General features: G+C 39.8%; 2 protein-coding genes across 7 annotated transcripts in view; one reads left to right on the top strand and one right to left on the bottom strand.

Moving 5' to 3' along the window:
* Positions 1-14,828, bottom strand: part of LOC104311124 (protein FRA10AC1) — a 28,774-nt gene extending 13,946 nt beyond the window's left edge. The window contains exons 1-8 of one of the 4 annotated variants that reach the window (XM_069796636.1): positions 14,074-14,407; positions 13,165-13,194; positions 8,997-9,073; positions 6,891-6,983; positions 6,763-6,808; positions 4,763-4,839; positions 3,990-4,073; positions 3,415-3,499 (exon numbers count right to left, since the gene is read on the bottom strand). In XM_069796636.1, the coding sequence (XP_069652737.1) occupies positions 3,415-3,499; positions 3,990-4,073; positions 4,763-4,839; positions 6,763-6,808; positions 6,891-6,983; positions 8,997-9,073; positions 13,165-13,194; positions 14,074-14,163 (582 nt within the window). In that variant the 5' untranslated portion in view covers positions 14,164-14,407. Of the gene's footprint in view, positions 1-3,414; positions 3,500-3,989; positions 4,074-4,762; positions 4,840-5,305; positions 5,393-6,716; positions 6,809-6,890; positions 6,984-8,996; positions 9,074-10,573; positions 11,845-13,164; positions 13,195-14,073; positions 14,408-14,650 lie in introns of those variants that run through there. The other 3 variants (XM_069796634.1, XM_069796633.1, XM_069796635.1) reach the window with 3 other exon arrangements.
* A 129-nt stretch (positions 14,829-14,957) lies between these two features.
* The window catches only part of LGI1 (leucine rich glioma inactivated 1), a 31,672-nt gene continuing 21,165 nt past the window's right edge, over positions 14,958-25,464 (top strand). Inside the window, exons 1-2 of one of the 3 annotated variants that reach the window (XM_069796628.1) lie at positions 14,976-15,075; positions 15,565-15,737. The gene's annotated coding sequence lies outside the window, so the exon portion shown is untranslated. Of the gene's footprint in view, positions 15,076-15,324; positions 15,500-15,564; positions 15,738-25,464 lie in introns of those variants that run through there. The other 2 variants (XM_069796627.1, XM_069796630.1) reach the window with 2 other exon arrangements.

Here is a 25,464-nt window from a genome sequence, read left to right as displayed (position 1 = left end):
GAAATGATAGTTTTAAAAATGTGAAAGACTATTTAATATCCACAAACAATAAAATTCCCAAATTAAATATGGATTGCTTGTATAATATGCATTGGCGGCAGCTACAACTAACATGTCCACAGTTACCTCTTTCAGAAAAAAACAAATGTATGAATTTAGACAACACTGTGGAAAAATACCATAGATATTTTAAATCTTTTTATTTTCACAGGAAAGCCTCCATGCTGAAAAACAATGACAAAAGCGAACATCTTAACATTACCAAGTAGAAGACAAGTTGGCCTAGAAATCTGAAAACAATCTGGAAATAAAAACAAAAGCATAAAATGTATTCTGTTTAATGACCAGGTGTCAGACAGATTTCATTTCTTAGCAAATAGGAGACGTTTCCAATCTGTTAAGCTACAAAACAAAGCACAGAGACAGCAAATAAGAACCCTTCTAGGAAAATAAGACAACAAAGAGAAGAGAATGTTTCTAGTCCAATGCGTATCAAAGTAAAACTTACATGCAGAGCACTCTCCCCTAGTGCATTGCAAAACTGACAATAGAACTGAACCATCTGACAATACAGACGGTCATTTATCAGCCTCAAAGCTTGCAGACAAGATGCACTGAAGGTTCAAAGACAACCTTAACCTAAAAAACTCTGATCTAGGGAAAATGTAAGGAGTAACAGACCCATCACAAGCAAGAGCTGTCAGTGCACACTCTTCCAGTGTCTCCAAGAAGCCTCACACCACAGGGTCACCTTGGCATTTCTCATTAAAAGAGAAGGAAAAGATTGTTATGTCCTAACTACACAATGAAAAGTGGGATCACGGGTCACAGGGTTCTATTTGCCTGCGGTGCCAGCAACTGAGGTGAGTGCAGGTGTGCCAAGTGAGTGTGTGAGCACCAGTGAAGACCAAACCAGACTAGCCATCAGCTAGATGAAGTGACCTGGGAGCAAGGCAGGTGAGTGGGTCTCCACTGGCCAGCTCTGGGTGTGAAAGCACCTGTGTATCTCTAGGGACAAGAGCACAGAGGGGGTCTGCTACGGGACCAGGGACCAGGGGAGTGCCAGCCATCTCTGTGTGCGTATGTGTATATGCATGCGTGTATGTGAGTGAAACACTCTGAACCAGCAACTGGAGTGCAGCTGTGGCCTTGGGGGTTCATACATCTTGGGGCTTCTTACTGTTTTCTTTTGAGCTTCAGTCTTTGGCAAGGTACTCTGCTTATTTTTCAGACCTCAAGAGAGCCCCTCCCATGAAACTGGTCCTTATTATTATCCAGTACTTAGGAAAACAGTGTTTTTCTCAGAAGAAGAGTTCTAAATGAGATCTGAGCTACAACCTCTATGCAGAGATCTCTAGAAGAATTAACTGGCTAAAAGATTTTGGCTAGTAGCAAAACAATTACAGCTGTGAAAAGACAAATGAGTATGTATGTGCAAGTCTCAATCTATGCAATATATATATATATATTAAAAACATCACAGAAAACTGATCTCCAGCATTACTTTGACACCACCTAGCAGGATACAGAATCATGGAATCATAGAACAACCCAGGTTGGAAGGGACCTCGAAAGATCATCTCATCCAACCTTTCATGGGAAAGGGAGCCTAGATGAGATTATCTAGCACCCTGTGTAATTGCATCTTGAAAACCTCCAGTGATGGGGACTCTACCATGACACTGTGGAGGTTGTTCCAGTGAATGAAATGTTCTCACTGTAAAAAATTTCTTTCTTATATCAAGATGAAGCATCATCATATAAAGCATCAACAACTATCACACCAAAGGTTGGCCAGCTGAGAAACTTGTTACCCACCATGCACCTCTCAGCACCAGTACTGCAAAACAGAAGGTAAGAGGGCCTAAAGAGATGTAACTTTGTTTCCGGAAATGCAGAAAAAGAATCAAGGCAGGAAAAATCTGAAAGCACAGACTGCATTCCATTGGTGTGAATGGATCAGCAGCCTATTTCTGACTTCCAAGAAAAAAACCTGCTCTGACATCCTTCCGTACCAAATATGGGCATGGATAAATCAATAACTGAGAAAAATCTCATTTTTTCTGTTTTTCTAAGAATTTCTAAGAAAGGACTCTCACACGGTCAGAACGTATTTGAGAACAGAAAGCATAACCTAATATAAGAGAACAAATTACATGATACAGCAGAGTTATGCTGACATGGCAATTCCAAAAATATAGGTAATGACTTATGAGCATAAATAGGAATTCAGAGTGACCTCAAAGTTAGGACAGCCACATTTGAAGTCTGACAGGGAAACACTGTTCATACAACACACGCACATGCAAAAAAAAAAAAAAAAGGAAAACTGGGGCAGAACAGTTTCCCACAAAAGATAGCAAACATATGGAAACTTGGCACAGGAGTGAAAGAAACAAAATCTGTAAGCATGCTCAAGGGAAAATCAGTTGGGGGGGGTAGGGCAGAGACTGAGGGATATGACACAGCTATAGGAAAATAAAATAAAATTTACTCAAAAAAAGGAGGGAAGACATCTTCAGCATTTTACTTTTTTTAATTTTCATTTAATTTTTGCATTTTTCTGTTCCAATTTTCTTTAGAAGGCTATCATCTTTTCTGCCTAATATTAGAGTTTAGGCGCAGTCCTTGCAAACATTCACCAGTGAATGTAATTTTCAATACTACAAATAGTCTCAAAGAACTTTATATAGACCCTGTTTGCAGGGCTGTGTTGTTACTATGTGCTAACAACACTAAGATGCATCTCAGCTCACGAACACTCTTTGCAAAATCACAATAGAAAATTCACATATTCTTTCTGACCAAGAAATCAGTCAGTTAAAAACTTGGAAACAACAAAGGCTGTTCTGGTTAAGAAGAAAAACTGGTGCTGGAATTGGGCTGGCTCTCTTAAGAAATTCTATTTACTTACAAGGAACATACAAATCCTGCTTCCATAAACAGAAAAGAACAACCAGCAAAAGACGCTGCTTTAGAACAGACCTTTCCAAAATTGTTTCTGCCAGCACTCAAGTACAAAACTCTCTCTTTTTAGACTCTTTGTTTTTTTGTAACAGTAACATTCCCAGGGTTTTTTTAGGCTTCATCTAGTGCTTCTCTCCAGGCAAACCTCTCTAGCCTTCTCTCCTTAACCTCTCCGCATTTTCTGCCTTTCTTACACACAATGTACCTCTTCATAAAACACCATCTGACAGAAATGCTCCTGTTCCCACAGAAGCACATTTTTGGGGCAGTGACAATGCTTGGATTCAAACTGCTGCTGCTTATTAAACAACTTGACAAATTCTCACAACTCTCTTTCGAGGGAACGGGTACTAACATTCTGGTTTCACAACATATCCACGATCATAAGGCAATTTTTAAAAAAGGACATACTTTAAAACCAAGATGATTTACAATAATGAAACGTACCTTATTCTCTTTGTATCTACTGAGATCTGCTATACAGTATTCTTTGAACAATTTATCATAATACTTCTTTGCAAGCCTCTTCTCCCTGTAACAAAAGGTATTACTTTTTATTAAATATAGAACATGATACAATTCATTTTACTTTGTAATGACATTAGCAAGACAAAGACATGTTGTTTCATCCAAAGAACACAAGTAGCAGAGCTAGAAGCGTAACAGAAATACACTCAGTGAGCTAAGGGGTAATTCCCATAAAACTGGAAAAATACATCTAAAATATATCTACAGCACAAATTAAACTATATTTTTTCAAACTAGGCTTCCTTCAGAGTTTTCAGAACAGTCGTTTGGATCCCAGAGAATGCACAAATATTTCTTAGTTCTTTCTGTCATCAATTCATTTTGCCACTGGGCGATATTACAATATGAAAGACCTCCTAAAGGTCTTTCATTTTTAAATACATTAAATATCAAAGAATGATCACCAAGTATGCAAAGTAATTCTTAATTAGTAGGGGACACCACAAATTTAGTACAAGTGATCTTAAAACATGTTCTATAATAGTTCCAGGTACCAATTCATGTCTGCTTCATCATCTTCGTTCCAGAGGAATCTATGGTTTTCTCTAATAACATCAAGATCCGTCTTGTCATTTGCTCTATAAAAGGACACATTTTTTTTAGTACAATGTAACATTAAAAAGAAAAGTCAGTCAAATAATAATTTGGTAAACATCAGTATTTCACAGTTGTGATCTCTACCTCACCACATAAAGGAATATATTGGTATGGAATGAAACTATCAAAAAATGTATTCCCTGGCATACCTTTTCCCAAATGAAAAATTCACAGTGGAAAACAGCCACTGAAACTGTGATTACTTGATCCTGTCTGAAAATACTTTTTATACTTTTTATTGAAGACAGTAATGTTAGAAGGCAGTTATAGACAGCTCTAAAGAAGGTTATCATTATTCTGGACAATGGATAGTAATTCTGCACATTTCAAAAGTATTTCAGATTGTTATTTTGAAGGTACTGCCAGATATTTCTCAATGTACCCTCAATTAATGCTCACCTGTCATCCTTCCTTTTACATAACAAAACAAGAATAATTCAGCTCATGGTAAGTTTTTATATAAAAATAATGGTGCAAAAATGAAACAAGGCAATTCTGTGGTTTGGATATTTACAACAACTGTAGTTACTATCTGTGACCAAAAGAATTAGTAATTTGATACATAGCCACATCCCCTTCTCCCCCCCAAAGCTATAATATATATTTTAACAGTTCTCTATAACAGTGGAGCTTTGGGGGCATGAGGGGAAAGATTGCTAATGATTCTTACCCAGAACGTTGGAAATCCTCTATTTTGCCACCGTAGTATAAAATGTAGTCATTCACAAACTTTTTATGTCTTTCATACTGAATAAAGCAATTAAGAATTGTTTCAGGACTTATCTTCTTTTATTTTACCACAGTTTAAAGCTAAAAAAATAATAAAAACTTCTTATACACTTAACAGAAGGAAGTGGCTTTTTTCTCAAAAACATTCCAGTAATTTCCAGAAAGAAAGGAATTAATTAGCAATTTTTACTTAATAGCCTCTCATGAAAGTTATTTTCCAAATACAGGAATTCAAGGCAATTTCATCTTTAAAACCTCATTCAGCTGCCAGACCTTTATAAAATTGTCTTCCTTTATCAAAGATGCTCTGTATGCATATACATAGAAACTGGGTTCATTATTTAAACTGTAATTTAGACAACAGCTTTTTAGTACTGCAGTTTTGGTTTAAAACAGGCTTGTATTTCTGTATCATAAAAATAGTCTGGCTGCTAAAATGGAACAATTTATTACAGTTTACCACCAACATACAAATAAAAGTTACCTGCTTTAGTTTGGAGATGAAAATCATGGGAAAATATGTAATGTGTTTTTTTGAACACTTCAGCCTCAGAGACATCATTTGAAACACCTTTTGTACCATAATTTGAGCAAAAATATGTAATTACTTATTCAGAAAATAAGCATCTTCACAAATAAAAACATTTTATATGGCTACTTAAAAATATTTTCAATTAACTAGTATGGTGTTTCTGAAGCAGGATCTCCTGCTACATATCCTGGCAACTACTGTATCAGTGTGAATAACTTGTATGAACCTACTATTTTGACATGCATTAGAATTTTATTGAGAAAACATTTTACTTTCCAAAGGCCTCCAAAAAGTTAATTTAACATCAGTTTGAGTCTTTTTTTTTTCCTTTCCACCACAAACAGAAGGAAGAGGGAAGCAAGTCCAGAAGGTTTAACTGGTACAAACACATTTAACACAACATACTATTTTGTGCTGCCATTTCAGTTACTAGGTGTTAAAATTGTGTAACAGTAAATGTTTTAAATAGGAATCGCTCAAAAACATTAGCAGAAACTCATAAAAGTCTCTACACAATGAATTTTGTAGTCATTCCAGAATACATGAGATTTTCTGTGGCTAATGACAGTCTACAATGTCAGTGGGACTGATTAAGATACGTCTCCTTTGCAGGCATACAATGGTTTATGTAGTGTCTGGCCAAATTCTAAGCAGGTTAGGAGAAGTTACTTTCTGTTTACTGGAGTCTCCACATTTAAGTAAGCCCCTCCATATTTAATTAGTCTCTACTTTCCTATTTATTAACTGTTACTGCTGAAGAATAGCTATTTAAACAAACAGGGAACTGATGATACTTCAGATACACTCAGCCAAAACATATAAGGACTGCCCCAGGTGAAAACTAAATAAAAGGAGAAAGGTTGTAATCTAAATAAGGTGGTAGTTATAAAAATAGTTTCAAATTATGCATGAAATATGATTAAGAGATTAAAAAAACTAAAATAAACCTGCACATGATATTAAACAGGCTTACATTAGAGCATCTGTAGAAGATATTTTTGGAGATCAGGCTGTTTTGAATAGACTTTTGAATTAACTAATGCATTCTTAATTTCCAGAAGAAATGTATTTGTCCACAGATAATAGCAGCCTTATACAGAATTATGTTCTGTATAAACTCAACTGAAAGAGCAAAGTGTCTTTATGCAAGTCTAAATGAAATTCACTTTGTAATAATTTCATCCCAAACAGGACAAATGAGAATATAGGAAAAATCTGGAAATGCCTTGACTGAGTAGAGACATTCTCAGAGACATCTCATCAGCTAAAAGGAGCTAATCTGAAGAACGACTCAGTATCTGGTGCTGCACTGTCAACTGCTGTGACAACTGAGAAATCCCAGTATTTCACCATAATGGATAACCTGTGCACCATCTTCAAACTTGAAGAAAAATGAAATAGAAGGATACGGCATCCATTGCTATCAAGTGAAATCTTCTTTTTCTTGCTTCTTCCCTGTAATAACAAATATGTTTGAGTGAAAGCTATCCTTACATTATGGGAAAAATGCCTCACAAAAGCAATACATAAAAGATACCTATCCCATTCTTCAGCTGCGAATTGTCTGTGAACCACGCTGCCTTGTTTTGCTTTTTGGAATGGCTTTATCAGAAGGACATCTTCCTTTTTACTAAAGGTAGAGGGGAAAAAGGAAGAAAAGTTAGTTGAGAACTTTACATAAGCAACAAAATTTCCATATGCCAAATTTTGCACTAGCTTGAATAAAAAAACCTGTTATATTGCTAGTTTCTACACGAATAAAACCAAACTTCAGAACAAACACCAGCTTAGACATTATACTTGATTTGCAGAACGAAGCTGGAAAGGCATTTGCTTACAGTCAGCATTTAAAGAAAATTGCTTAAAACAGCAATCTGTAATATTTATTTTTATCAATATTATCACCATAGAACCACAATGAAAAAACCCTGAAGATTCCCCAGTTTCACTCTACATTTAAAGCCCTCTGTAAATCTCAGCTACACAGCCAAGCAGGAACAGGAAGGACAGTATGTTCACTGAATAGGAGTGACTGCTAGTAACCTTGTCTCATCCTTTCATGCTAATGTCTCAACACCTCATTAAACGGCTCTGCATCTCATAGCGTAATCACAAGAATCACTAATTTAAAACTTAAGTACTGTGTTGTGAACCATACATAACAGTGGGCAGCTAAAAATACTTTCAGAATTCAACAAAGTAATAGAAAATTAAATATAAAGACACACTGTAGCTAGTAAAAGGTATATGTAGTTAGTTTCATTCCTCAATAGAGGTGAAAAAAAGATTTTTCCATAATTATCAGCTGGCAGAAAGAATGGGAGTCAGAAACCTGTAGAAAGCAAGCCAGGGAATTTATATTTCAAGCTATGGAATACAGGACTCCAGAAACTAAGGTATCATTTGCTCAAGAAGATCTGTAGGCACCAAATTCCCGTAAGGAGACTCCATAAAACAGCAATATGGAGAAAACTAAAGACTACTGCTTTCCTTAGAGTGAAAATAAATATCATCATAGAGCAAGAGAAGGATATATACATATACAGTAAACCCGTATAAAAGCTCTACTGGGAATCAGTAGTAGTGTGCCAGAACAAGGGTAATGATGATATTTTTGAAAGGGTCCTGATGGTTAGTTAATATACCACCTAGAAAGTGGAATGGTATAATGTGTAATGGCCTTTTAAAGAAAATGAAAACTGAACAAAACCAGTCACTGTTTTAATGGAGAACAGCTATATTTATAAAATAAATGGAACAGCACAATGCCTGCTATTATTCCAATGATTAAAACACGAAATTTCTTCCCCAGAATGCAGTCAGACACTACAAAACCCATTCTTTCAATTTTATTACAAAGGAAAATATGCAAGTCCTGGGAATGTTTCCAGAAAGCCTTCTTAAATAAAGTCCAATAATAGTGCAAGGGAGAGACAGGAAAAGGTAAGAAAAATATATGCATTATGTAGGTAAATGTTCAGTACAGTGCAAAAAGTGTCAAAGGACTATGGTGCCAAAGCAAAATAAATATATAAATAAATAAATATCTTAGTAATATGAGATCAGACTACAAAATTCAAGGTCACTAATTGTGCGAACCACTGAAAGAATTGGCAAAGGTGATCTCAAATAAAAGATGTGTAGTCACATTTCAAGGATTGAATACAACACAATTCACCAATTCCCAGGTCACTTCACAAATTAAATAATAAACAACTAGCATCAGTTCTTCACTTCCTCCAAGCAGGTGTTTTATATCTACAAAGCCTACAGCCACCTGGCCTTTTTCCCCTTGCTCTCTTAGCAGTTCCATGTGTCCTGATGCATCACAGTGAAGTGAACAGCACAGCCAAACCCCAGCAGCTGATACTAATGCCTGGAAAAATGAAACACTCTGCTCCAAGAACTGAGGGGCATATAGACACCAGATGGACATGGCAGAATGGATCTTAATCAGCTGCCCCTGGGAGACAACATGCTTTGGCAAGCTTGACATGAGGAGATGCAGGAACCAAAGAGACTGATTTTTCAAAAAACAATTTCAACACCAGACTTTACATACCATAGCATAATCTTCTACACACAGCAATAGGCCATTTGCACTAAATACATAATGCAAAGTGTTAATTCTGTACTACGTTACCTTTTAGTCTTTTGCACAGAATTCTCTCCACTCTCCTCATCACTAAAATCAGAATCATAGCCTCCATGGCCACGTGCCTGAAAATAATAGATAACACAGTCAATATACCTGCTAATGTAATATGGACACAGCATAACTAGAAATCAGTACTGTCCATCATATATAAATAAAAGAGAGAAAGACAGAGAGCAAACCAGCAAGTACAAATTCTCACATATATCTAAACCAAACCAAATTGAACAGACAATACAGAGTATATTCCACATAACACCAGGCAAAGACAGACATTGTCAGTCTGTCAAAAGATCACTTTATAAATAATTTAGATGCAGATGTCCCTATATTTAATCTTTGTATAGATGCAGATAACCAAAAGTATGACTACATCTTTGGTCTTAACTTTCAAACAAACTCCCTTATATAAGAAAAAGGTGAGTATCTTCCCCAGGAGCTACTCTTTCAGTGGGCTGGAGGACATCAACTGATGTGCCCACATTATAAATAAAGATGAGAACAAAAGTTTCTTTGGACGTGATACAGCATTTTAGACCATTAGATCTTACATTGGTAGCTGGAAAGCTGATTGAAATGATAACTAAAATACAAAATAACAATATGCCTGCAAAAATGTACCATCTAATCAGCACAACATTCCTACCATGAAATAAAATCTCTTTTTCTACACACTTTGGGACTACAATGTCAAATTAATGCATATAAGAAAACCAAAATATCCCCTATCTTAATACCATCAAACAATCAAGCACTGACTGACGCCCAGATCTATCACCTCCATTTTTCAAGGCACAGTTTACATGTCCAATTCCTTCAGCAGACTAATGGCTTAAGTAGATCCCATCTCCTCTCCCTCACTCCTACTCTGGGACCTTCCTTCCAGTTGCTCAGTTACAGTTGTGAAACTACACATGAACCAGATCATACAACTCACCCAAGTTCCAAAGGATCCTATCCAAAAAAAGATAATTTTAACTCAGATAAGCTTCCTGACAGTTCATCCAGAGCCCCCCAAACAGCTACACCAGCCAGCTGGAAGGGTAGCACAGGAAGAAAACAGCCAGAGCTGGGAACTGCATAAACTGGCACTGACACCAAAAAAGCATTTACACAACTGGAACATTTACACAACTGAGCTAAAAACAAGAGAGGTGGTTATTACACATCTGCACGGGGTAAGGTTCAAGACATACTTCCTAAGTATCTTGATAATTCAGACAGTGGATGAGAAAAGAAACTGGGTTAGAAAACCAGTGTATTTGATTCAGCGTTGCTGATTCCTACATTACCTACAATCATATTCCTCCTCAGACAAAAACCTGAGAAAAACAAAATCTGCAAAAAAGATGCATCTCTTCAGGATGATTTTGATGAGATGCCTTCTCTTTATACAAATGCCTCCCAGTAATTCCATGCTGCAGAGTCAACTGTATCCTCTACTGACATCAACAACTGGTCTGTGTCATGCAGAGTATGTAAAACACAGTTCTCACACTGATGGTGAAGGCCTGATTTTTAAGGGTTTTTTTAAAATTATTTTTATTAATAATAATAAACTGTACCTTTTTTCCTTGCTTAATACTGTAATGTTCCTTCCACTCTTGAACTCTTGTGAAGAAGACATAGCTCTCATATATGTATACATTTGAACAAAACCAAATCAGAACTTCCTGATTTGCTTTTAAGTTTTCTATTTCCCAGGAGACACAAAAATTATCAGTTATCAAAAAAAAGTGCAGCAGATATCTGCAGTGTCTGGTGTGAGTGGGCCTCATGCACTGGCAAAAGAGCAGCAATGGTGCAAAGTCCTCCCAGCACAGTCCCATGATAATCCACAGCTCAGATGCAGGTCTCCTAGCTGAGGTGGTTCTAATAGCAAGCCTGTCACTACTTTTATTAATAAAGCCTATGTGGTCTTTAAAGAAGGTTGAGTACATTATGAGTGTGCAGCAAATATATTTATACTTGGCCTCTAAATTTTAAAAATATCATGGTAATCCAGGAGTGTTTTAAATGGCAAAATTAATGCTTCCCAGATGAATACTGAGAGCTTCCTTCACACTTCAAAGGTTAGAAAGTCCAAGCCAACACAATGTGTATGAAAGTCAACATGAGACAGATGAAGTATAAAAACAGGCAAGAAAAGCTTGAATAAAAGGAGATTTTCCCAGAGTGGTAGCCTTTGGATGATGGGCCCCAGGAAAAAAGTAGACATACTCAGTAATCAGCTCCCAAATGATTCTGGGAATGACTCAATTGAAAAAAAAAGATGCAAGAAAAGCTGCTCCAACAGAGTCATACAGTTGGACTCGCAGAAGTTGATGACTGCCTTTTGGAAAGCTGTGACTATGAATATAAGGGCAGGCATGGCTAAGGACTAGGTCCTGAGAGGCTGCTCTTCTGACTCTAACAGGAGGACTCTTCACAGCTTCAGCCATTCCTCTGAATCACTACAATCACTCAAAGACAAATTCAGAGTGAAAAAGAGCACAACCCACGACTGATGCCCTGACATTTTTAGGTCACTCCTTCTTTGAAAGCAACAGCAGGACAGGCAGGTACTGGACCAAAGTTGGGTTTGTGTATCGGGTTTGCGTGGCAAGGTTTTGGTAGTGGGGGGCTACAGGAGTGGCTTCTGTGAGAAGCTGCTAGAAGCTTCCCCCATGTCCGACAGAGCCAATGCCAGCCGGTTCCAAGATGGACTCACCGCTGGCCAAGGCCGAGCTCATCAGCAATGGTGGTAGCGCCTCTGGGATAACATATTTAAGATGGGAAAAAAAGTTGCTGGGTCACAGAAACTGCAGCTGGAGAGAAGAGTGACAACATGTAAGAGAAACAACCCTGTGGACACCAAGGTCAGTGAAGAAGGAGGGGGAGGAGGTGCTCCAGGTGCTGGAGCAGAGATTCCCCTGCAGCCCGTGGGGAAGACCATGGTGAGGCAGGCTGTCCCCCTGCAGTCCAGGGAGGTCCACAGTGGAGCAGATCTCCACCTGCAGCCCATGGAGGACCCATGCCGGAGCAGGTGGATGCCCGAAGGAAACTGTGACCCCGTGGGAAGCCTGCGCTGCAGCAGGCTCCTGGCAGGACCTGCAGATCCATGGACAGAGGATCCCACACTGGAGCAGGCTTGCTGGCAGGACTTGTGTCCCCGCAGGAGACCCACGCTGGAGCAGTGTCCTCCTGAAGGACTGCACACCGTGGAAAGGACCCATGCTGGAGCAGTTTGTGAAGAACTGCAGCCCGTGGGAAGGACCCACGTTGGAGAAGTTTGTGACGGACTGTCTCCCATGGGAGGGACTCCATGCTGGAGCAGGGGAAGAGTGTGAGGAGTCCTGCCCCTGAAGAGGATGAAGCGACAGAGACAACATGTGATGAATTGACTGTAACCCCCATTCCCTGTCCCCCTGCTCTGCTCGGGGCAGGTAGGTAGAGAGTTTGGGAGTGAAGCTGTGCCTGGGAAGAAGGGAGGGGTGGGGGGAAGGTGTTTTAAGATTTGGTTTTATTTCTCATTACCCTATTCTCGTTCGATTGGCAATAAATTAAGTTAATTTCCCCTATTTTGCCCGTCACAGTAATTGGTTGAGTGATCTCTCCCTGTCCTTATCTTGACCCACGAGCCCTTTATTACATTTTCTCTCCCCTGTCCAGCTGAGGAGGGGAGTGACAGAGCAGCTTTGGTGGGCACCTGGCCTCCAGCCAGGGTCAACCCACCACAGTTTGACATGAGCAGCTCCAGCAGTGCTGGACGGCTCTCTTGGAGACTGGGACTGAAAATTACTGACCTGATGCCTTAGGAGGATACCAAAATCACCTGACTTTTAGGTAAAACATAAAAATGAACTCCATCAAAGAATCTCATCCATAAATGAATCTTTATGTTTTAGAAGGACAGTGTAAACAGGCACTGGCTTAATGTTGTTAAATTTCAAGGCTAATTTCTCCCCTTCTCCACGAAAACAGCCAAACAACGATCCCAGATGAGGAAAATGTATTTCATATCTAACTGTAGTAAAAGAGGGGCAGATACCAAAGCTTTATGCCCAAGCTAGTAGATTTTAAAAGAGGCATATGTAGACATTGACATGCAAAATTGTCGAGAAAATTTAAAATAACTAGTTTCACTATTTGATAAGCCCATCAATATAATCTTCACTTTGATGGAATTTGTCAAAAACTCAGAATACTTTTAGTAAATTAGTAACATAAATACCAAACATTTTATCAAAACGTGAACCTGAAAGCTACATAACTTAAATGGTAGTGTGTTTTGTCTGTTAGACCAACTTTGAACTTTTTTTTCCCAAACAACAAAACAAACTGAAAGCACAAAACTAAAACAAGTACCAGTATGCTTTGGGATACATTTAAATCACATTTAAGTAATCCCAACATCTTGGATTAATGAATAGCAAAGCAACTGGAGACAGAACCAAGCCCGCTAACTCAGGGCTCCTGAAAACAGGCAACTTAAACACAGTGGATGTACGAACACTGTATGCAACTGACAGCAAATAGAGGAGACATCAACTGTTGATGTCAATACAGGCCACTGTGGGCTCCCCAGCACTGCATTTACAGGAGGTATCCGCATCCAGAAAAGGCACCTCCTTTAACTCTCTCAACAGGGGTAAATGCACACTAGGGAAACGGACACATCATAGTTCATGTTGACTCCTGATCACAACATGCAGCTGAACAGAAAAAGACAGTTAAAAAAAAAAAAGGGCAAAACAGTCCTACACACAAAATCCCAACTCATAGCTCCTGACCTCAGCCCTAATCTTGCTACTCCCCTCCCAAGCATCACCCTTGTCCTTCCCTTTATCTGCCCAGCACACAGGCCTGCGCTCATTTCTGCTTGCAGCCTGGATGTGGCCCAAACAGACCCGAGTGCTCATTTTGGTACAAACAAACTACTCTGGGAGGGTCTGAAGGGACCACGGGATCTAGAATGGGGCTTGAGAAGCCGTCCTGGCTGGATAAAGGGTGCCATGCAGCGGGTCAGCATGCTTCACTGCAAAAGGCTCTTCCCATCTTGACGTTGCCTTTGAGGCTTTGCAACCCCCACTTGGAGGAAAAAAACCTGAGAGTAAGTACAATTATCTTCAAACCTAGTCTTCCTTGTAAAACCAATTACGAGGAGTATTTGCATATACTGTACAGTGAACACCCCTAGCAAAGAGAAAAGACACCCACAAGATACTGCCCCTTTATTAAAGCTCTAAAACTATGAAAGGGGAAGCCGGAGTAAAAGGTAACAGCAGACTAAGACAGTGAGAATTAGAGCTTTGTGGGGCTCCACGGAGAAAAATCACGCCGAAAACCGGCCCGTGCGGGTCCGACACGGCTTCCAAAGCCGCCCAGCCCTGCCCCGGCCTGCCGCGCGACCCGCCAGACCCGTCCCGCCGCCGCCGCCGCCGCCACCACCGGAGCGGCCCTCGGGCGGCCGCGGGGCGCAGGCCGCGGCCCCCCGGCTGCCCGCCCGCCGCACGGGGAGGGCGGCTCGGCCCTCTCCCCGCACGGCCACGGCCTGGCCCCTCCGCCGGCCCCACCCCCGCCGCGATGGAGGCCGCGGCCTCCGCCGAGGCCTGTCCGCCGCCCGCCCCTGACGGGCTCCCTCCCTCCCGGGCCCCACTCACGGCCGCGGAGAGGCGCAGCTGGTTGGGCACCATGGCGGCGGCGCGGCCCGGCCGGCCGCCCGGCCGGCGGGGCAGCTGGCTGGGGACGCCGGCGAGGGCCGCCTCCGCCACCCGGCCTTGCTCGCCGGCCGCGGCGCTGCTCCGCGGGCTGAGCCCGCGGGCCCCTCCCGGAAGCCGGGGGCAGAGGCGGAGCAGGGCCGCGCGGGGGCTGCCTCCCTCTGCCGCTGGCGGGCGGCGCGGCGCAGGGCAGCGAGGCGCGGGGAGCCGGCGGAGCGCGGCGGGGCGCCGGCGGGCGGGGGAGGGCGAGCCGCGCCGGCAGGGGAGGGGAGGGGAAAGCCGCTCATCATGTTTAGGGGCGAGGGGAGTCTCCCTGCCCGGGAACCCGGTGCGCGGCCCCGGCTGCGGCGGTCTCCGCCTCTGGGAAGGTAGGACTCGGCCGCAGCGGCTCCCAGCGAGGCCTTAGCGAAGCCCTCTCCTCCCCGTCCCGCTTCGCCCCCGCACCACCCCCGGCGCTTTCGGGCAGGGGAGTCCCCGCTGGAGGAGCGGAGCGGAGAGGAGAGGAGCTGAGCGGGGCGGGGGGGAGCGTAACGGCTCGGACCCGGCTGCGGGTACCGGGGGTGGCGGGACCCGGCTGCGGGTAAAGGGTCCGTCGGGGAGGGGTCGGGGAGGCGGGGGTCGCTCTGGAGGAGGCCCCTGAGGGAGGAAGGGCCCCGGGAGGGTGCTCCTCGGCGGGCGGCAGCTGCCAGACGTCCCCGGGGCCGGGGCTTCATGCAGTAGGTATGTGCGCTGCCCTCACCGCGGCACAGACCTCGTTCACGGCCGTATTAACGCCCTGGCAGCCTCGGCAAGGTAATATGTAACATTGATTTCCACATGTTTTAGCGGTTTCTCTTCTTTTCAATCGCATCTTGCAGTTAGAAGAAGGAAGAGCAATATATGACCCAGTTTCCCTGTGAGGACCAACAGCAACCGGGTGATAGAGTTTGGGAGCCTGTGGGTTGCATCAGAGAAAGGAGCCCTTTTAGACTGAAACTGTTTTCTCATAAGCTAGCAGGGAAATACAAGTCTTCAGCGTGAGAGTCATCAGGTACAGCAAGTAGCTGCCAAGGACTTGATATCATTTCCCATCAAACATTAGGGCGCACAATACCTGAACCAGCATTTTGACTGCCGAAGTCTGAAATGCTTTAATCCATCACGGGTATTTTCTTCTGGACTGCTGTGTTATTGATTTCTGGGGTCTTAAACCATAGACAATACAGGGAAATTTTCAAAATTGAAATACTACTACTGTCATTGTAATATCTAAGTTGTAAAATATAAGTTGTAGCTAGTCACTATTATGCAGTAAGGCAATCATACACCATAGTTGACAGTGTACCTCCTTACTTTGGCTACCGAATCTCAGTTTTAAAAGCAAAAGTATTTTTTCTCCTGACCTAGTATTTGTGTCACTTGTCAAGTTATTATCACTCTGAAGGTGTCCCATAGAAAGGAACTGAGTGGCAAAATGCTTATTTGAGTGTATGCCGTATTCTGCTGAAGTCCTACTGAATGTGGCCCGTTTCCTCTAAAGGGCAGAGACTCTGTTGCAAAAATGGAATTATCCTAATTAATAATTTAAATATCTTAAAATAAATAATGTATACCCACGAAGCTGTAATAGCAGGCATCTTTTTGTTGTTCCTCTCTTACGGAAATGACAGACTGCTTTAGTGTGAATGAATCCTGACATGATTCTGGAAACTGGGCCAACATATCATTGATTATGCACTTTGAAGAAAAGTGGGAAAGGTAGAGGAAGGATTTACAACTCTTGAATCTCTTGGCATCGTGCTGTGGCCACAAAAGCCTGCATATAGAAAAAATAAAGTTCCTGGGCCAGAGGTAAATTTTGCAGTGAGTCCAACTGTAGCAGCTGTTGTAGATGCTGAAGTTATTTTATAAGCAGTTTTTCTGAGAATAGCAGCTAGGTAATTTCATCTTACTATGTTATGCTTTTCTGATGTCTGACTGTGTTGCTTTCAAACATCACCTGACTGCATTTTATATGTGGGCTACAGTAAGCTACAGCTGGGGAAGTGGATCGGAAATGGCCTCGTAAATAAATTGGAAGTTGAAACTGGACCTGTCCTTAGCCCTTGGTAGATGTATTATAGTTGGTCCTGTGGGAATATCTCTGTAATTTAAATCTAGCATCAATATGCTTTGACACCAAAAAGGACAATTCTCTCCTACGAGTCCCACAGGACTGAAGGATATGGGGAAAAATAAGGGAAGAGATGGGCATAACTCTTTGCAGGGCGGGAGGTGCTACAGTTTTAAGTTGGATTTCAGTGATTGTACAACCAAACCTTAGGAGCACAGCTTTCCGTTACAGGTAAATCAATCTATAGGTTAGCTGCTGCTGGAGAGAGCATTCCTCTTCTTGAACTGGCACTAGTGCTCATCTGACCACTTCTGCTGAATTGCAATATTTAATTTTCTGCCAGTCTAGCTCCTCTGACTATCCTGCTGTGGTGTCTGATGAGTAACAGTGGTGGTGCAAAAAAAGGTTAGGGACGGGACAGGAGAGAGGGAGGAGGTGAGAAACAAGGGTGGCCCTTTCAGCAGCAGCTCTCTGTTAGATCAGTTTAGCAGTAATGTGAAACTGTACTCTTAAATTACAGTAGCCCTGAACTTCATGGCCCACAAAGGAGACATCACTGTAGTTCTTAATTTACTCCTGCCCTAAATCTAGAAATGGGCCAAGTATGAGACCTAGTGTATCCGGAAAGCTTAAGTCCAACATGATTTTAAAACCTTCAAGAAATAAATGTTTTCTCTCCCAAGTTTTCAAATCATTGACATATTCTTACTCAACTTCAATCACTCAGTTTTCTGATGACTCAGTGTAACAATTCCATAGAAAGTTTTGGGAAGAAGAAATGGAAATTTCTTCCCCCCAAAAGTCTTCCCAGGGATATTCTTAACAATACAAGGTAATGTCCATGATTCTGAAATAATCCCAGGAGTTCATCAGCTTCTCTGTATTTGCATTCAAACTGTCTTTCTTCCAGTCACCTATGTAATCTTGGATCGTATTATGTAGACCATGGAGATAGCCTCAGTATGCAAAAAAAAAAACTAGACAAAAATTATTTAATTTAATTTGCCACTTTTCAGTCATCCAAATTCATTAAATGGGTGGTAAAACTGTTGCTGACATCAAGAGATTTATGAATACATATTGACTCATGTCATTTGTACTGGAGAGTAAAAGGTGCATTTTAACATCTGTAATATGTGTTCAGGACAGACCTCTGACCTTCTTATCATTTGGTGGTAGCATTATGTTTACTTAAGTAACCTGTTCATTTATTTATTTAATTCCCCCATATTTTTACGGGAGGTACTTTTATCAATATGTATGTACCAGAAGAAGGTATTGAATCATGGACAGGATTCAAGGAATCATACCTGGCATACTTACTGGGCTGTTCCTAAAAGCTTCCAGTATAAGAGATTTCACAGCATAAATGGCTTAATCTGTTAACCCCTTAGGTATACAGTTTTTTTCCTAATATCTAAGATAAATCTCCTTTGTTGCTACTTGAGATAATTTATTAATGCCCTGTGCTAGTTGGTACAGAAAGCAAGAATTGATCATCATTTGAATAAGAAGTCTTTAAATACTGGAAGACATATATGACCACAGTCTTCCCTTTTTGAAGCTAAAGAAATGAAAAGTACTTCAACCTTTCCATATAGTTTCTGGGAACTCTTAGATGTTTTATTGCTCTTTTTCAGACTTGAATTTCTCTCTTTCTAAGAAACACTGAGCATAACTGTTTAGTCCTTATCAGTATTTAGCTAGGAAGAAATACCTCAACCTTCCTGCAGGAGATTATTGCCTCCTAAGATCTTCTAGTAAAGTTGCTTAAACTCAACAGCCTCTGATTTGTTTGATCAAAATTAGTTTGGTTAGCCAATTAAGAAATTAGTCCAATTTTTAATGAAGCAAATCAGGCAGCTTTGCCAGCAGGCCAGAAGAGGCAGCTACCACTGGAACGGAGAGCGTGGGCAAGGTGGTCACTGACAACCATATCCATTGTAAGAGCTGTTTACGGAGGACATGTATGACTACATTTGAGTTTGACTATGAGAAAGTAATGTGGAACCATCAAGAATGCTAGTAACATTGAGATTTATCCTGTCTAATCTTTCCTCTTTCTCCATTAAGCCAGTTATTTTGTTGAAAAATGGGTAAATTAGACTTTCTAACATTATTTGATATTGGCACCTTCCTATATTCTACATGTCTATGAAGTAAGTTGCCAAATAATTTATTTGTATGTCTTCGTAGTATGAACAATCTCATGGCATCTGTCATGTTCCTGATTTTCATCTCCCTCTATCTGAAGCCCCCTACTAATTTGTAGAAAAGCAAGTAGAACTAAAAATGGACGTTTACGTATGCCAGTAACACCACGTTCAGTAAGTGCAGTTGTGCTTCCTTTAGATGTACCTGTGCACAACTTTAGGGATGCACTGTGCCTCCCAACGAGTCCCAAGCAAGGTAGATACTTCAGTCAGGCAGCTGACTCCCAAGCCTAAGACTTTCTGACAGTCAGGGAAAACCAGTGGGGCTGTGCTGAGGGGCAATGGCTCACGCTCACCAGTTCCCATCACTGGGACTGGTCACTCCAGACTAGTCATTAAAGACTACCATCATTCTGTAATCATCTAGAGGTTATGTAAAGAGAGCAGGCTGTTGCAATGCATAGTTATTTTGTCAAATTCAGTAAATGGTATGTTCCATGGTTTTGGTCATACAAAGGATATCAAACATGGAGTGTAATTAGCCACTAGATGTCGATGTTGCTGTGCTAAGAGGCAAATGCAGTTTTATTTGTTTGGCTAATAAAGTAATTCATTCAATAAAAGCACTTCTGGATTTAAAATTTTTTCCAGTATAGAGTCACTTACAAAAAATATCATAGACAAGCCCGTGCTATATCCATTATTTTGAGAGCAGCTGTGCTGTTTTATGCTATTTTGAAGTTGCAATTACCATTTCAGTGTGTAATCATTGTTAGAAAAGTGCCTTTGAAAAAATAGCATCTGATTGTTCATCAGTTTCCTCCCTTGTTCCAAAATCTCAGACCTTTGTATAAGTAACCGCAATCATTGTATTGCATTGTATTTGTTAATAAGATAAAATAGAGATAATAATATGATATCTAATCCTATTATAAGAGTATAGAATTTCCTAAATTCCAATTATCAGTGGAAGTTTTCCTCTTAATTATTCCTGTTTAACACCACTGGAGATCAATGTCAGATACATCGTGTGGGGGCAGAATTTCTAGAACACTAAGGCTTCCAATATGATAAACAATTTGGAAAAAACTTGGTTCCTTTGAAAATCTGTCCCCAATTCTGTATAACTAAAGGCAGAGCCAACAGATGGTGGAATTTTAGAAGGCTGTATAAAGTAGCATTTGACCCATGGACCTTTCTTATTCCAGGCTCCTGTACTTCAAGAGTGAACAAATCACTGCAAACCTCCATAACTACTTATTGCCTAATGCACTGTCAGACTTCACCTGAAGGTGGTGGTTCTGTTGGCCATCTACATAGTACTTACTTTGAGACCGAAGTTTGGGAATTAGTTTTATAAACACTAATGCAAAGCTGAAGAAGAGGACAGTGCACATCTTAAATTCCAGATTAAGTTTGTTCTGCTGATAGGATAAAAAAAAAAAAAAGGCTTTTATTAAAAATGGAGTTGAAACTTTCAGTTGATGTGAAAATCTCCTAAGCAGCAAAATATGAGGAAGTTGCACCCTTATTCTTAGTTGATCAATTTGGTAAATAGAATCCTAGTTCAGGCCACAATGTTAGAAAATACAGCCTAACCTGATTTATTCCATTAGCTCCACCTCCTCTGGTGCAGATAAGGCCTCTCAACTTTAAGCACAATTCACAAAATTTTTTTGTTGCTGTTGGCAGAGGAGCAGCCTTAATCTTCATTATCATGGACTGAAGTAGTTTAAGTCATGCTCAACACTTTATTTGATGGTAGCATCACTTACACTCTTAACACACTAATGAATCACAGATACATGAAGAACTGTAACTGTTTTAATGGCTAACATCTATTTTAGTTTTCTTGACTGTGACTACAGAATCTTACCATAATATCTTGAAAACCAGGTTGTTCATTCATTCTGTTGCAATTAAGGGAACACTCGTAGCAACAACCTTGGTCCTAAAATTTCTGTGAACTTCAAAAAATATCATTAAAATAAACTACATCACAAGCCCTTGTTAAGATGGGTGTTGTAAATAATGCCAGTATGACCCTATGAAGACTAACTGATCCAGTTATGGAAATAATAAAGCAGACTTTCAGCAAAAAATAATTCTTGGAAGAAACCTCCCATATTATCTCTAAAGTTTGGAGGGTTTTTTTTGCAAAAAGTAAATAATCTTACTTAATAAATCCCCTGGAGATATAGACTCCTGTCTAGTGTCCTTTAATTGTCACCGCTAGTGCTACATTTGTTGTGTGCAGGTAATTTCAGTCTCCAGAGCTTACAGTCTGGCAGCTCTGCTGAGAACAAAGCTCACTAAAAGGTTACCCATGCATGTAGGCATGCATAAACAAGTATAGTGACTTCAGCCTATCAAGAATTTAATTAAAAAGTAATTATCAATATGCACAAAATACTACTTTTAGTTTTATCAACCTGCATTGAAATAAGTGGAATACAGAAACTAACTCCTCGAATGCATTCCAGTTTTCATTTGAGGAGATTTTAGAAGTGCATTATGCTTAAATTCCCCAAAGTATGAACATTCTCCTAAGAGAGCAAAGAATGCTTAATCCTACTTTTATGTCTAGATCTGCTATGGTGGAAAGCGACTGATGGCATTCAAATACATAAATCCAAGAAAAAGGGAGATCTGTTTTTTCCAGTTTGATATCAGAATTATATAAGATGAAAAAATGAAAGAAAATAATAAGCAAGAGAAGGAAAATATAGTAAAGTGGAAATAAAAAAACCCAACCAACTGACAAACAAGCAATGTACTTGTTTTCTTTAAATTATATTGTTTCCCACTGGAATTATTTTGTGAAAATAAAAAGAATATGTGAGCAACATTACAGTCCATTGCACTTTGAAACCATAGTGAAAAAGATACATATTCCCTTTTTTCCTGATAGGCATTTTTGTGCATAATGTCTGCCACCTATGTATATTCATAATATTCACTTAGGATGAGAATTGAGGGAAGGTACAAATCATTTACAGTTGAATGTATGGAATCAAAAGTCTTCTATATAAAAACATGAGTGACGAGTCACTATCTTCTGAGTCATAGAAGCAGTTAAGCACTGTATGTGTACCTAGTATTCTAGAAAACCTGGAAAAGAAAGGTGCCTCCGAGTCTGAGTCTAAGATATAATGTAGTAGAGAAATAAGTTCTCATTCCTACATACGTGTTCCGGCAACCATCTTTTTTTTTTAGAGATGCGTTGCATCTTAACCAAAAGCTGAGATCTTAATCCAGGAATCAAGAAGGTCAGTCCTGCAAACTGCACTACGCAGCTGGTCAGGCATGTTCATCACAGTGTTTTCCACTGGTTGTCCTAAAGCTAAGGAAATATTTCATAGCAGAGGTTATTTGCAGTATACAGTGGTTTAGTCAACTGTTTGGAATCTCACAGATAGATTTTAAAAAATAAGGTATAAGAGGCATAATGATGACAGAATCAACCCTCATTTCACCTTATGATTTCAGTGGGATTAGTTATGTAGTAAAGTAGTACAGTAACTGCACGTAGAGGCTGATAGTATCTGGGTTGAGGTGATCAATAGCTGATCATTCAGTGGAAACTGAAGGATACAGGGATATAAAGAGGCTGCTCTGAGCAGTGACGTAGGATGAATCTGTAAAAATTCCTCAGTTTTTTTTATGAACATGCTCATAGAGTACTACCGAGAGACCTCATTTTTCTGCTAGAACTGACCTTTCATTAGTAAAAGTATACTACAGATTGCCAGATTTTTGAAATAATAGGGGTTATATTTCAAATTAAATACAATTTTGTGTTATTTAATCACCAATATCATTCAGACATAAAGTACTGAAATACTATCTACCTTTCTATTGAAAGTATTGCCAGGATACTATTCACTCCATGGCACTTAAGTGGAATGGGAAAGATAACTGTCCTAAATGGGAACAATTAGTCTAACTTAGTTTCAAATATCAAGTTATGTTACTTATAGCCAGCAACACTGAGCTTTGCAATATCCACAACTCTAGAAGTAAAAATGGCAGACTCAAAAAACTGCTGAGGAAAGCATCTATAGCAAGTAAAAAGAAATATTCCAGCTTCTACCTCGGGGGAGATCCTGCTACTTGCTGAAACCACATTCAATTTGCAAGCGATATATTAAAATGTTAAGAGTTATGTATGTACATGACTGCCTTTCTTGAATCAAAATAAAACATAACCACATGAAAGATAAGGGTCAGGATGTGAAATGAGATTTGAGTGAAAAAATATTTCCTTTAGCATATCATGGAATCTTCTCTCAAGTTTGCATTACGCTGTCCTCAAATACACAGTTCTTAAAAGATGGACAGTATTATTTAAAGTTATGTTAGGATCCATTTTAATGTATTTTAATAATCTTGTTTTAGTCAGTCCATGCCACTCTTTCCCTGTACAACTAACTTTTATTTGAACCCCAGCCTTAACAGAGTCAGTATTTGGCAGGTTTCTATAATCGGAGTCTGTTAAGGAAAGAGAAATATATTTCTGACTACCTCATTTATCTTTGATATGGTCATAATCATCCACAAGTTTTAAGAACTAGGAAAATTGATATTTGGAGATGAAACATTAAGTTGAGTTCCTAATACAGAACTCCTGAAGCATAATCTTTGTCATTCTGTTGAACTTCAACTTTTCATAGTAATTGTCTAAAATCACCTAATTTTTTTAGAAAGTTAACATAGCTGAGTAAGTTTAAGGTATTCTGTATGCAGAAATGAACTTGTTTTATTACATGTTTGGCAGCTAACCTATACTGTGGAATAACACTCCCATGTTTCTAGGTAGGAGTTACTTTAATGACCAATATTTTGCCATTGCAACTTTCTTGCAACTTGCCCTTTAGCTCATGTACCTTGCCTTCAGATTCAAGATCAGATTGTTACCACTTGGAAGGATTTTACTACATTATGAAGGAAAAGTAAGTCTTATTCAGATGCTTGCTTATCTCCATTAATCTGATCTTCGTCATCCTGTAAGGATGCAATCAGTGATATTCGCCTAATGTAGAAAAGTGATTTCTAAAAGCTGGAAAAGATTTAAGATACTTCTAATTGCAGAGTATAGAGATAACTATGTTCTAGAGACAGTCCTCAAAACTTCCACGTCTTCAAGCTTGACAAAATCTTTCCTATGATTCTAAAATTTTGGTCAGACAAATTTTGAAAACGTAGGTTTCATAACCTTAACAATCAAACGACACTTATCTATAGCACACTTCACTGTTTGATGCAGTATATGAGTTGGAAAGTTATGTATAAGCAGTTTTTCACTTGCACTATCCATTAGATTGTAGACAGGAAGGTAACTTCCAAAATTAACATTAGCTTTGTCAGCATTGTCAGAGGACACACTGCCAGAAGTTCAAAACAACAGTATGTAGTACAATTTTTTTATGTGGTTTCATTGCTGTCTTGAAAGTAATCAAATAGATGATGAATTGTCATCCTTTCAACTCTGTAGTAAGAACAACTAGCAAAGCATTTTGATATTTTCTTACTTGGAGACATCAGTGCCTGCAGAAAAATATGCCCATACAACAGAATATTAAATTGTTTTCCCAGTTTAAAAGAAGCTAATGTGCTATTAATATATGAAGGTACTGTTGTACTGTGATCTAACACTACAGTATGAAAAACAAAGCCTTGAACTTATGGTGACATGATGATTTGTACTGATTTGCAGTTCAGTGCAGTCTTAGAACAACACAAATACCCCAACCTTGGAGCCTGAGAGTCTTTATGAAAGGGCACCGCAGCCCAGGTCGCAGATAATAATACAGCTGCTCGTCAGCCACATCCATACGGATCCTCCATGTCCTTGGCAAAGAGGGATTTAGCTGTCTTCCTAACATCACCCATTCTGAATCTATAGCAACCCTCCTCTAATATGCAAAGCTATTTTTAGCATCAGGGCAGCCTTGAAAACAGCAGGTAAAGCATGAAAAGCATGAATAAGTGGTTGTGGTACTCGCCTGTGAACAGAAGTTATATATAGCTCTTGAGAGAGAGATCTTAATGTATATAAAGTGTATATGAAGGGAGATCTGCCTCCCTGAGGGGAGGCAAAGGTGTCAGAAACATGGCGTAGAGCATTATTACTACTTCTGACCTGAGCAGTTATCTAAAAAGTCATTATTTCAGATTGTTCTGATTAGGAAAATAAATTGTTAATAGAATCAGATATCTTTGATTCAGTCTTTATTTTCAAAGAATGTATAGCATTCATTTCCCTGAGTGAAGAGCAAACTGAACAGCTCCAAGGTCTTTTCAGCCAATACCTGCTCCAAGAAGTTCTCTAGGGACGTTTCTCAGGTCCCCCTTTCCAATGCCAGGGGTCCAAGATACCAGTTTCTGTGATGCCTCTACTGCTTTCTGAGTTCCCACTCCTGGTTTTGTTATTTTTTTTTTTGTCCTTCTCTTTTTCTATTATATATTCATCCATTTGCTTAAAAAAAAGCTTAGGAAGAAAAGCCACATGT

This window comes from Haliaeetus albicilla, chromosome 11 (genome assembly GCF_947461875.1).
Source record: "Haliaeetus albicilla chromosome 11, bHalAlb1.1, whole genome shotgun sequence".
Classification (NCBI taxonomy): Eukaryota; Metazoa; Chordata; class Aves; order Accipitriformes; family Accipitridae; genus Haliaeetus; species Haliaeetus albicilla.
Note: the sequence above shows the minus strand (reverse complement) of the source record. Positions and strands in the feature narration are given on the sequence as shown.